Here is a 14,248-nt window from a genome sequence, read left to right as displayed (position 1 = left end):
GAAGTGGGCGGTAATAGGACAAAATATTCCATAAATCCCCTGGATTAGTCATTGTTATATGGCGGGTAGAGGGCCATGCTGTTTCCTCCCAATGCTTGTCCATGTGCTTAGAATCCTGGAAAGAAACATAGCACACTTGGCTAGATCCAAGGCATGCCTTCAGAATGTTCCAGTTTATGGAAATGCTCTGCCTGCAGCTCAGTCCACACCTACATGTGAATCTCCCAAGAGTGCAGATCTGTACTGACAGTATTCGAAGGAGCAAAGTTACTCGCCTGAGAACTGGAGTTCTTTAAATAGCGTTTCAGTACAGATCCACACTCCATACTTGACATGAGGTACATTTTTCTAACATGTTTAGTAACTTAAACACATTTGAAAAATTTCCACAGGATCTGCATATTCCAAAATGATCAGGGTAGATGAGGCTGATACACAGATGTGCACCCAAAGGGTGGCAGTGGGTACACCAAACCCACAATATCAGAACTTTGAGTTTAATTTCCTTTTTTGATTGTATACATAATTGCCTGAAAGTTCTATGCAAAAGTATTAGAAATAGTGCTACCTTTTGGCTTTATAAAAAGAGAAAGTTAGATACCTTTTGGAGTCTAATAATGCAATTTTTCATAGTAGTGATTTTAATTGAGAAGTTGGAAGATAGCTACTTTTTTTTTTAAGTATGACAACTTGCATTCATAACGTTGCGTGGTTTAAATAGCTGCCATTGCAGAATAACAATTTTGAATATTAGAATGGCTTCATTCTTAAAGGAAACTACTTTTCAAACTTAATTCATAAATGAATTATTTTTAGTCTAGAGCTAAAATCTTTAGACCCAAAATGAACAGACTGACAGATGTGGCAATGCTTATCTAGATAAGGGCAGAAGAAACCTGAATGGAGCTGAAAACTTGTGTGCCAACTCAGATCTGTATTGAAACTACCAAAGTATTGAGACTCAAATGCTGGAATGGAAAGATGTGAATTTATCGGTGTTTTTTTTTTTTTTTAAACGTATATAATCCATTAAAATGACTTGTGCTTTGTAGCAGATCTGTTAATGAGCAAGGCAGATAGATTTCCTAAAATATTAACTTGCCTAACACTCTCTATTACAAGACCCTGTTCTCAATTGCTTATTACTCTGCCAAACTTTCAACCATTTGGGCTGAAATTTAATTATTCTGGAAAATGTCAGCAAAAAGGATTCATCTGTTTCGCAGAACGGGTTAGGGAAAAAGACATTGTTGAGCCCATTTAAAAAAAATTCTTAACCATTTTGTTGAGAAGCTGTGGAGCCTCCATGCTTTGGAGCAGGAAGTTGAAATTTGGTGAGGGGTTTTTCCTTGCATCAGAGTTGTGTAAACTTGACCAAGTTACGAATTGCTGAATGACAGTTTGCACATACTAAGTAGAGACCTGTTTGTTTCACCACTTTTGCTGAAGATTTCATCTGAGCACGCTCAATCCCAGGACTGCATGGGCTCAGCAGGACTACCTACGGTTGCACCTCCAGGTACCCAGGAGCCATGTGGCACTGGAGCTGAGCGCAGGGAGATTTTCCTGTGTGCTTAAGGTGCCCCCGGCTGGCACCCGGTGAAGAGGAGGAGGATTGGAACAAAATACAGAGGGGGATGAGGAGCCAGGCATGGAGAGGTGTTACTGGGAGGAGGGAAGGATGGTATCAGGAGGAGGACCTGCTGAAGGGGTCACGGAGAAGATCTAACTATTAGACTATGATCCCTATAGAACCTGGAATAGAACCCAAGATTCTGGAGTCTCAGGGCATCTCTGCTCTCTGCCAATAGCTAGAGCCCTGGTTTTTATAGCAAATACAAAACACTTAATAAAAAGAAAAGCAGAATATAAAACAAAATGAATTGGGGAAAAAATTCATCCCTCATCAGTGGCTCCTGTGGCTTTGTTCTGGGCCTGGCTCCCCATACCGGATGTTGTGATCTGGCACATGGAGTTGCAGCACTGCTCAGGTTTGGCCCGGCCACCTTTCTATCATCATGATGGAGGTATGGGCAGGTCAAACCTGAGTGGTGCTGCAACCCCACTCTCTGGTCCTATTATCCCCTGAGGACAGGAGCCACTACTGCAGGGCGCATGTGAGGTGGATTTGGTTTGCGATCCCCTTACTCCCCCCAGGGCCTGCTATGCCACTCTCCTCTCCTCTCCTGGGTGTAGGAACCATCCCCCTGCCCATCCCTCACTCTTTGCTGGATCAAATGAAATAACATGAAATTCCAGAAAAATAAAATTATATTTATTAAAAAAAATTCCACAGGGATGTACAAATAGCTGTGAAGCCTAGTGGCAAAACGTGCCTGATCTTCTTCTAGTGGCTGGCTCACATAGGGTGACAACCTACTACTGCTATTACTTGCTCTGTTGGCTCAAGTAGCAGAGCTCATGGATTTAAAGGTTCCAACTTTGTTGAACAAACCTAGATTTTATTTTTTCACTATGCTTTTTAAAAACAACTTGGACTACATGCAAGAAACTACATTTAAAAAACTTTGAGATTGCAAACTCAAGTAAACAAAAGTTAGGAAATACCAGAATTAAGGTTGCCTTTGTGACCTTAACTTGCCCCTTCCCCCACCCACTCTATGTATATTCATTATGATGGTCTTTAATTACATGATCAAATTTTTCCCAAGACTTCTGCCTTATTTAGTTGTACAGTTGATGAAGCTGTTTGTCTGAAGGACCCCTGCCTTATTTGCTGGAGTAGTTGGAAAGTACACCTCTACCCCGATATAACACGACCTGATATAACACGAATTTGGATAGAACGCAATAAAGCAGTGCTCGGGGGGGGGCGGGGCTGCGCACTCCGGCGGATCAAATCAAGTTCGCTATAGTGTGGTTTCACCTATAACGCGGTAAGATTTTTTTTGGCTCCCGAGGACAGCGTTATATCGGGGTAGAGGTGTATGTAGTGAAATGAGGCGGGGGATTTGAGGAAGAGAGAGGGTGATCCTGTGGTTAATATAGTTGAATGCCACAGAGTTCCTGTGTGATGGTACTCAAGTCACTTAAACCAAACTTTTCACAGATGGCCACTAATAGTGTGTTCCTCATTTTCTGGGAGTTCACAACTTGACACAGGTTCTGGCTTGCACTTCATTGCTCAGCACTGCATCTAAAGTCATTGAAAGCTGTGCTCTGAACAAATGATGTGCTATAAAATGCTAATTTCTCTGAAAAATCAGGTCATTGGCATCTCAAATAGGGCGCCCAAAAGTAGTGTAAAGTTTTAACCCTAATCTCTCTCTGCATCAGTTCCCATATCATCCATTGAATAGCTGCTCATTCACTGAGTACTGTCCAAACAGCTGTGCACTGAGACAGCAATCCTGTGGGGGGAAAAGTAGTGTGTTCATGCAATTAAAGACTAAAATGAAGTATACACACAAGGGGAGGTTGAATTAAGGTTGTGCAGGCAACCTAAATTCTGGCATTGAGTGCCACTTTTGAGTGGTTAACTTTGCAACCTTAATGTTTTTAAAGTGTTTTCAGACTTAATAGTGTGCATGCACGTGCGCACACGTACGTACACGTGTGTGTGTGTATGTGTGTCCAAATATAGCTGCTGTCCCTCACCTAGATAGCGTACTTGAAAATGGCAAACATTTAACTGGATCATTATCAAATTGGTCAACACAAATAGATGATCTCCAGTATAGTAAATGCAGTTGGTGGAGTCTGTACTATTCAACGCAGGATTGCTTGGCTTTTTATAGTATTTCAGGGGGATAGCCTTGGTGTTGCATTTTTAAGGGGGATTCAATCCCACTCACGTGTTGTACAGATGGCAGAGCCAAGCTAATATAGAAAAATGAGAAACAAGTAACTGTTTAATGTACAGGAATGCATGATCTGCATTACAAATTTGTCATTGGTATTGCATACAGGAAGCCCAACCAGATGGCTGCACATTAAAACACATTCCTTCTTGAGAGAATTAAATACAAGCAATTTGCTCAGAATTTCTGCAGACCTCTACTGCACATCACATTAGGATAGAAAGAACAAAAGATTAAGTGCTTTATTTATTGGAAATGTTTAAGTGAAGTTGGAAGTTACTTAGTTATCTTTTTCCACATGTATTTGAATCACATCTTTGCAAACAATAGCGGTCTTTGTTTTAAAATGTGGGCGGGGGGGGGTATGATGAGAAAACTGGCCTCATAGTATGATATATTGCTTAGCGTATACACAGTAGAAGCAGAACCACTTCATTATATCAGATTTATTCTTAAATCTCAAGAGTTGACTCTTTGTACCTGAACAATATTGGTTCAAGATACCTATTTTTTCCTTCCTATCATTAGCAAGTTTTTTAAATCTAAAATGTTTTTAAAAATTAATATGTTGATTACTAAGCAAAAGCAGGCTATCTTACATCAGTGGAATATTGCTTTCTATCTTTAGCTTGGTGAGAGTGGTTACTGTACAGGCCATGAACCAGATTCTATGGAATTCAGTTCTCTTGGAGGATGGGTGGCCACGCGCGCATCAGGCATGAAAAAGAACATCTATGGAAACATTGAAGATTTGGTAATTTTTTTATAAATATTTTTTATCTAGTATTTCCCCTCCAATTTGAAACATTCGATTCTGGCCTCTGTAAATTATTCATAATTGGGACAGAGAAAGTGGGGGGTGTATAACAGTTCTTTTAAATTACCTTTATATTAAGGCTGCTTCAAATTTGGAATAAAGTGCTCCCTTTTAGCAAACAATGGAATTATAATACGATTCTGGCATCATTACTGTAAATTTTCTCATAAATAAAATGTTAGTAAATATTTACAGTAGTGACACCAGAATCATACTATAGCCTCATCGCTTACTAAAGGGAAGTGCCTTATTCCAAATTTGAAGCAGCCTTAATAAAAAGGTAATTTAAAAATGACTCTGCATCTCCCACTCTCTCTCCGCTATATGGGGGGGGGGAAATTAGGCAGACTAAACTCTTTATATAAGTATTGTTACCTTCTGTTTTGAAGCTTCATTTAATTTCTTTGTCACTTTTCCTGTATTAAGTGATGCAAAACTAAAACAGCTTTCTTGGTGGGTGTGGGTGTGGTGGGGGTTGTTTTGTTCTTTCCTGTTTTAAAGGAAGGATATGTTCCGGTCAAAATCTTAGCTGGCTAGAGTCCTTGCCCTATTTTTTTTTTTTTTTTAATCACTTTTAGAACAGAATATCTTTCATACCAATGGACTAATATGTAACTAACTGGGATTTTGGTAGGCATGGGGGCAGGGAGAGTGGAGGTGGAAAAAGGTTTCGTACAAGGTGAAGTTAAGTATTTTGATGGCTTACAACATCTGTAGCTGCCAAAAAAAATTTGTCTAGTAGTGCCTTATAGGACTGAAACATTTGGGGTATCTGAACAAAGATGATTTTTTATCATAGGATCATAGAATATCAGGGTTGGAAGGGACCTCAGGAGGTCATCTAGTCCAACCCCCTGCTCAAAGCAGGACCAATCCCCAACTAAATCATCCCAGCCAGGGCTTTGTCAAGCCTGACCTTAAAAACCATATCAACATATGACATCTGACTGTGCCCTGGTAACTGAGGCACCCTTCTATTATATAACTTGTGTGTGGAGGGGAGGGTTATGCCAGATAGTTAAGTATCATTAGACCTTAATTTGCATCAAGTTAAACTTTGGCATGTGAAACCATCTATCATTGGAGGAAGAATAATTTTCAAATCCATTTTAATCCATTAAAATAATAAAACATAGTTAAGGACCAGATGTATATTTACTTGATATTTGGAATATGTACTTATCTTTAAAAATGGTAAACAATTAGCTCTTAACTTTTTTGATGACGGTCCTCCAACCTACCTGCTGGGTTGGTAATCATTAAAACATTGGTGAATGTGCTATGTTTAATAATAGTCAGTTGGCTGATGTGGCTTAATCACTTTTTTGGTACTTTGTGTAACAAATATTTAATAATGATGTATTATTTGCATGTAGTGAAATCTTCAGATAAATTTCATTTTGAGTTTATTTTTTTGTTTCTGAGCTTGCTGTATCTAAGTGCCCATTAATTCATTATTAAAATGTTTTTGTTGTGTTATACAAACTGATTAAATAAAAGTGCACGTTACTATGTAAATATGCATGTTATGAAACTGTCTTCATGGTCTTATGAAGAGCTCAGGAGAAGCCATTGGGTTATATTCCTTCTTTCTACTATTTTCCTGTGATATAGTAAGTATCTATATGTGAGAGTTAACCAATGCAGTCAAACAAAAGGAAGATATAGGCTAGGATATCATGAGAAACCCAACAAAATGTTTAATTGTAGATTAACTGTGGCATGCATAAAGGGACAGAAGAGAAGAGTTTGATTTGGCAAAACAATGAGCAGAATCTGTGCTTTCACTGACTAACTGAATTGTATTAGATTTATTAGTGGCTAGCAGGTTACTCCACAAAATGTCTAGGGGGTAACTTATAGGTTTTCCAAATTGTATAGTATAATTACATCAAGTTTAAGTTGCATTTTGTGGTAAATGGAAATTTTAATATGAATATATTAATCCATATATATTAATTACTTGACTATACATTCATTCAGTATTTAACACTCATCACTGTATAATATGTTAAACAGGTGGTTCATATAAAAATGGTAACCCCAAGAGGAGTAATAGAAAAAAGCTGTCAAGTACCTCGCATGTCAACAGGACCTGACATCCATCATTTCATTATGGGATCTGAAGGTATAAACAAAAGTAATATCAAGATGCTGTTAGTGAGATTAAATCAGTTTCTGTAATGGTTTGAAATCCTTTGGGTTTTATTTATTCAAAACATAATTTTTCACTTAATGGGTAGTACTACAGTTCAAGAATCTTCTTTTATTTCTGTACTACTGTGTGGCTCTCATCACAGCTGCATTGTTGTTGCACAAACACACAAAAAAGCAAGTTCAAAACAGCTCTCGTGTCTCTAACTATAATCAATTTATTTTTGAACTCAAGCTTTTAGGAAATTCTAATAGGTTTACAAATCATTGCCATATACGCATCAGAAAAAATGTTAATCATTACAATACTGAGCTTGTCTTCTTGCTTGTGTTTGTCATGCAGTAATGAAATCTCTATTTTAACCTGCTGTTACCATGTTACTTAATGCGGGACGTATTGTTTCTTGTTGTTTTAATAAAAATTTAATGTAACTGACTCTACTCATATTTAAAATTGCTTGGAAGTAATCAGATGTTCACAGTTAAATTTTGGCTTACCCATTTAGGTGAAACATGGTGCCAAATTGATGCAATACATTTCAAAAAGTTCTTTATTAATATGAAAATGTTGTCTTTTGGGTTTGTATCTCTTTTTATAATTATTTAAATCATTCTAGTTGGCTTTGTTCAGGAAGGTTGCTGTGTTGAATATTTCCATTTTCATGCATAAGTGGAAGTAGGTAATATGAATTACATATGTGCATCAAGAAAAATTTGTACTCAAAAAATTTAACTTAAAATGAAGTGCTCAAATGGGCAGATTAATATAATTGTCCAGTAGTGTATTCTTTTCCTGTTCGGTATCCTTTTATTTATTCTCTTTTTTGTTTTTCAAAAAGTAATCTTTTAAATAGTCTAATATAAGGTAATGTTGGCACGTATTAATTACTCCTGCAGGATTTCTCTGTGCGAAGGTGTCCATACTAGTCCAGTAGATAACCAAAACTCTGAAAAGCTTTTTAAATTACAAATTCCTGAGGGATGCCTATTGCAAATGTTGTTGTTAAATTTTTGCACAGAAAAAAATTGCCATAAGTTATAGTGAAAGAGAATCTTTTTCAGATGTTATACAGAGGAGTTGACTGTTTAAATAATAGTCTTAGAACAAAACAAATTTTCTTCAAATTCCACACATGATCTAAAAGTTCCCAAAGTCCAGGACTTCTGTTTCCATCTTCATGTAAGTTCATATTGACTACTTTTTAAGTCATAAAAAGAGCACTATCATCCCCTTTGTCTGTTATAACTCTAATCAGGGTTAATAGAAGCTACTCGTATCAGGTGGAGAGAAGTTTCAAAAACATTCAAACTTAGTCTAGTTGTTAGCCTTTTTGTGGGATTTTGCTAACCTTGCCATCTTTTTACTACACGATAGACTTGTCACTGCATGCTATACATTTTTCCAGTTTGTTCATTTGTCATGCAGTTGCTCCAAAAGGCCCCAATCAGAATTATATCTCTACTGTGCTAGGCACTGTGCAAATATAGAGAGAGACATAGTTGCTGTCCTGAAGAATTTGCAATTTAATTCGTTACTAAATTTGTTGAAACTGCAGGATAAAAGCCGCCTCTTCAAATAACTGTGCACATATATATTTCACGCTATAAAAGTGTGTGCGGCCAGTGTATTCAAGTCAGAGACTTTTGACATCAGTACCATTGGACGGTGCATGGCCTCTGCCATCGTCATATGTGGAGCAGAAGGCATAAAATGGAAGTGGCCACGGCCTCCCTCTGTTACCACTTGTAGCAAGAGATGGAGCTCCCTGTTGCCTCTGAGCTTCAGTTAGACAGCTCAGAAAAGAGACCTTCTCCTTTGTATATAGTTATAGTTCACTTTACTGCAATTCTAGTTTAGTTAAAGAGCTGTTTTAGTAGTTTTTTTTTTTTTTTTTTTTTTGCCATGCAGAAATTCCCTGGTTTTAAACAATTTGACATGTGCTGGGCTGTTATCCCTGTCACCAATAGACACAAAAGTTGGTAATTTGTTTAGGTGAGGGACATATGTTCTAGCTGTAGATTGTTCCCCACTAGGACAAAGAAATAGAAGAAGTTTTGTCTTAAATTTTATCTTCTCGAAATGGCAACATCTCCCTCCTCAGAGCCTGACCATGACCGGAAGTCTCCATGAGAAGTGCATGTCTAGCTGCCAAGGCTCCAAAGCCAATGTTGGATGAGAAATCTTGCTCTCCTGTGGCCTCCTTGCAGTGTTCAGAACTGTTTGAGATTGATAGAAAGTGCTCCTCATCCCACAAAAAGGCACTTAAAAAGTCATCTAATGCTGTGAGGTCTGGTCATAAGCACCACCACTCAGACTCCACGTCCACCAGGGTTGTCGAGACTGGTGCCTACTGCTTTAATGGAGAGCTCTTCAACCCTAGCATTATTGGATCTGGTTCCATCTCCAATGGCTGTACACTTACCTCCATTTTCAGTGCCATCAATGCCACAAGCCTTTCATGCAGCAAAGGACTTGTCTCTCTTTGCTGGACTCTACGTTGTCTGATTCTAATTGTAGCTGCTTCAGCTACATCGGCATTGTCTGCACCACCTGCCACCAAAACGTGATCAGTTCTTCCTGTATCTTCAGTGCAGTCCACACTGGCACCATCAACTTACTGTTTGGCATTGCCAGTCTTCAGGCAACTCAGGATTCAGCTCTAGAAAGCACTCTGAATGTGATTTGCTGATTACATGGAGTACCCTAGATAGATCTCTCACATATCTTATCTACCCGAGGAAAACTATGGCTAAGGTGAAGTTGTGTAACAACCTTCTAGGCAAATTGGCCACCACTTTATAGGGAGCAAATGCTCAAAATCGCCAATCTGGTTTAGCCCTCTCTTACTCTGCAGCAGAATACTGTGCTCTGGTCTGACTCCATTTGTCTCATGTAAAAGTGGTTGACACATAACTGCACTCAATCATGAACATCATAACTGGCGCAATTACACACATTGCTCTCTGTGTTAAGCCACATCACTCCTCCACACATCCCTCTGGTTGCTACAGCCAGAATTGTTGAGAAGATCAGAGCAAACCCAAGCCTACCACTATACACGACCTCTTCAACTACCCAAAAGCATGCTTGTCATCAAGGCACCTGTTGTGGGCCCACTTGCCCTACCCAGATTTCTGAGGGATTGATGTGGTGTGAAGAATGATCTGCAGCTGACATTAGAAACCAGTCTCTTATAATTGACCCAACCATGCATGTACCCAGTTTTGATTTGCCCCATTCATGGATTTTGAAGAGACCAGGGTCAATGTGCAGACAGCCTTCCAACCCTTGGGGCCAATGAGAGGATCCCAAATGCAGCTGTGGCCAAAGACAATTCTCACATCACTAATGACTGCCCTCTGACCAGATTTGATGGTTGTCTGAGGGCTCTGCCCGTCGCTGATGAGGCTGCAGCAAATTGGCATGGCAAGGTCCATATCTGACGAAAAGAATAATGAAAACTGCATTTCTGCTAGCAATTACTTATGCAAGAAGGGTACTGGAGCTCCAGGCACTGTAAGCCAACCCCCCTCCCCCTCCTTTCCTGTATTTGAGTATATTAAGCTCTGCTATAATCTAGCTAAATTTTCTCCTCCTCTGAGAATAACAGCCCACTGGGTCCTATTACATTTCATCAGTAACATACCAATAGTGGACATTTGCAAACTAACAACGTAGTTGCCAGTACATACCTTTTCCAGACACTCTGCTTTCACTCAAGCTTCCTGGGACAGTGCCAACTTCAGCGAGTCAGTACAGCAGTGCTTTTGACTTCAGTCACTTTTCAAATAATCAAAAGTCCCATCACCTGTAAGGAAATTGTTGGTGAGTCACAGCGGAATGTATATGTGCACAATCACTCAAAGGAGGAAAAACTGTTACTTACCTGTACAGTAACTTTTGTTCTTTGTGATGTATTGTGTGCAGATACCTTCCCCCTACTATTTGAGGTATTAGATGGTGTGAAAAAATGGAAAGAGGGGCGATGGTCACAACCCTTTTATGGTCTTGGCTCCAGGAACAAAGATGGCTGGGGCACGTGTGCTGACAAAAGTTTCTGACTTAAGTGCATTGGATGCACATACATTTTCATGTTTTTAAACGTTTTCAATTTGTTGTAAGTATGGTTTCAGTGTCCTCAAACACTAGTTTGAGTTGGTTTTAGCACAACATATTGCCATTTTATCATGGCATTCTAACATTGAATAGCCCCCCATTAACAGTTAGTCAGACTCTGTGATGGCTTCCCCAAAACCAGCTTAAAGACTTGAAAAGTTATGTCATCACTAGTCTACTAGACCTCTAGTATCTCTTGTATGATCTTCGGGTTAGCTTCAGTAATTTGAACTGGTTAACTTGTTACCTGAAGAAATCTTTTCTGTCCTAAATTGTTTGTTTAGAGTCCTAATGCTAAAGGATTTTCAAACCATCTTAGCCTATCTTTCCTAATCCCAATCTTGTAGTAGTAGTAGTAGTAATAATAATAATAATTAATAATAAAAACTCTGATTGCCCCCACTACAAATCACTGAGTAGAATGGGGAAAATATTCATTTTTAAACCTCATTGTTTTGTACATCTGGATATGGCAGCCTGTTTTCCTTACTTGACAGTTCTATTTAGAGCCTGTCAAAAACAGTGGCAAAGCCTGGTGTAAATGCAGTAAACCAGCTGAGCTTTTGCAGAATACTGTATTTAAACTATTAGTTTTTAGACATCCTGAGCTTATTTGATCATTTTCTGAAAAAAATCTGATCCACAGTTTGAAGAACGTTGCCTTAACTGTCAACTTCTAATTGGAGGCTTATGTAGAAAGAAAAATTAAGCTTCTAGTGAAATGATGCGCAATAAAAATACTACTCTAGGCTTTAAAATACATTTAACAAATCTGACTTAATTTTCTTAAGGCATCTCACTTATGGGAGAGTATGAAAATACTCAAACATACATGTTAAGTCAGAAAGCAGGAGAGATTTTTGTGACATAGAAATTATGTTCATGTTCATTTTCCTTTTTAAAGGAACCCTTGGAGTGGTTACAGAAGTTACCATAAAAATTCGACCAATCCCTGAATACCAGAAGTATGGCTCTGTAGTATTTCCTAACTTTGAACGAGGAGTGGCCTGTTTAAGAGAAATAGCAAAGCAGGTAAGGAGAAATTTTTGTTTTTGAATTCTATTACACTTGTTTCATTCATACATATAGTATCCGTATTCTAACACTAGGTGGCACAGTAATGCTCTGGTTTGCCTCTGGATACTTTTGTAGTTGGTAAGTGGGCTTAAAGAGATAGTATCAATTTTAACATTATCATAGAATATCAGGGTTGGAAGGGACCTCAGGAGATCCAGTCTAACCTCCTGCTCAAAGCAGGACCAATCCCCAGACAGATTTTTACCCCAGTTTCCTAAATGACCCCCTCAAGGATTGAACACACAACCCTGGGTTTAGCAGGCCAATGCAATTTGTTTACAAATCATATTTTAGCAAAGTTTGTAAAACTTATTTTCGTGTTGTTCCTATGCAGACTAGGAGAGTTGTACACATTTGTGGCACTTGCTGTTCATATGCACCAGCATGGTGATATGCTCATGCACTGTTTTGGAAGATACGTGAACTCTCCTTAGTTCACTTAGTAACAGAAGAAAGCAATAGATCCAATTTGCTAGAGATGTGACTATAAGAAAGTCGGGGGCAGGGCATTTGGGAGGTAGGGGACACTAGCTAGCAATATTTGGGCTGCTACAGGTTGAAGTGGTCTTTATCCTCCATAGCTACCTTGGGACTGTTCCAGTTTTCCTTGGAAAGTTCTGTAGCCTGGGTAGTATTGGCCTGGAGCGTTTTCAAGGTAGTGTGTTCAGCATGCACATTCCCAGGCTAGTTTTCACAAAGGTCTTGAACACACAATCTTAGGATGTTTATCGGAGCAGCAAAAAAAAAAAAAAAAAAAAAGCACCCTCCAAAAAAACCCCTTAATAATGGATAATTCTCATGGGGTGGATTCTAAATATACATTACTAAGAAAAAGCACTATATAAGAAAAAAGTATTATAGTAGTATTTAAAAATAGTAAATGAGTTGATATCACCTTCGCTGTAACCTGCACTAAAGCTAGCTTGCTGCTGCACAGTAAATATAGCATAAGATGTATATGACAGACTTTTTGTTGAAGCTCTGAAATAGCCATTTTAATTTTTTTGTGTGATATACTTTCTCTTCTCTTGTGTTGAACTGTCAATTATATCTTGTTTTATGCACAATTTAATGTCAGAATAAAACTGCAATGAGAAAAGTAGCATGGATGGATAATAGTGGATCGAAAAGTATTATAGTGTGGATCTATGGTATCCTGGCACTCTATCAAAAATGGCATTACTGGTTTTAAAGTCACTAATAACTTGGAAGAAAATGATCTTGAATGCTTATGGATCAATGTCCTAATACATAGATCATAAGGTGTGGTATAAGTTGATGTCTGCTACTGACCATCCAGTCACAATAGGGAACAGGATGGCCACTTTCTTATGCACCTATCTATAATGTGTAGAAAAAAAAGCCCAGCATGATCATGCTGGGTACTGCTTAAATTTGAGTGACATGCTGGAGGTCGCATGCTTCCAGTACTGAAACATGTTTGAAATTTCTAAACGTTAGAGATGAGTTTCCTAACTCAGTGTTGCTGCCATCACAGGTAGACTTGTCTTAACATAAAGAAGAACTGATCACAGAATTAAAAATTAATGGTAGCTTAGGTACAAGTAATGATCATGAGTTGCTCACATTTATAATGTGCAAGCAGAATAAAGTGGAGACCAGGTAGATGTAGATATAATTGCTTCTTTCCAGCTGACTTGGCTCATTTGTTTTCAGCTTTGTGAAATTGGCCCTACTGAAGCACCACACACACAGATGGAAGAAAGGGGAAGTCAATAGTAATGAATCAGAAGCTAGGAATTGTAGAAAATGGATAAGGGAAGCAAAGGGAAATGAGGAGAAATCTGTGGCCAGCAGAGAGAGAGACAATATATTTTTAATATATTAGGAATAAAAAAGAGACTGACAATGGTATTGGTCCATTACTAGATGGAAATTTTGTAGCATTATCAATGATAATGCAGAAAAGGCAGGGAAGTTCAATGAATATTTTTGTGCTGCATTTGGAGAAAAAACAGATGAGTCTCATCATATGGTGGTGATAACACTTCTTGCATTCCACTAGTTTCTCTGGAGGATGTTAAACAGAAGGTAGTAATATTGGCTATTTTTAAATCAGCAGATCCAGATAACTTGCATCCGGGAGTTTTAAAAGAGCTGCTGAGCAGCTTGCTGGACTGTAAATGTTGATTTTTTTCAATAAGTCTTGGAGAACTGGAGAAGTTCCAGTTTACTGGAAGAAAGCTAATGTTGGGCCAGGATGACCTGGGTAATTATAAGCTTGTCAGCCTGACATTGATC

At 38.5% G+C, this 14,248-nt stretch overlaps 1 protein-coding gene across 4 annotated transcripts in view; it reads left to right on the top strand.

The window, feature by feature from the left end:
• Nucleotides 1-14,248, top strand: part of AGPS (alkylglycerone phosphate synthase) — a 131,003-nt gene that overhangs the window by 49,292 nt on the left and 67,463 nt on the right. For all 4 annotated transcript variants that reach the window (XR_008446647.1, XR_008446646.1, XM_054043859.1 and 1 more), the window contains exons 9-11: nt 4,450-4,575; nt 6,658-6,766; nt 11,814-11,941. Coding sequence is in view for 2 of the 4 variants with exons in the window: in XM_054043859.1 (XP_053899834.1) it covers nt 4,450-4,575; nt 6,658-6,766; nt 11,814-11,941 (363 nt within the window). In the remaining 2 variants the exon portion in view is untranslated. The remainder of the gene's footprint in view (nt 1-4,449; nt 4,576-6,657; nt 6,767-11,813; nt 11,942-14,248) is intronic.

Source organism: Malaclemys terrapin, chromosome 11, assembly GCF_027887155.1.
Source record: "Malaclemys terrapin pileata isolate rMalTer1 chromosome 11, rMalTer1.hap1, whole genome shotgun sequence".
Lineage (NCBI taxonomy): Eukaryota > Metazoa > Chordata > Testudines > Emydidae > Malaclemys > Malaclemys terrapin.
Note: the sequence above shows the minus strand (reverse complement) of the source record. Positions and strands in the feature narration are given on the sequence as shown.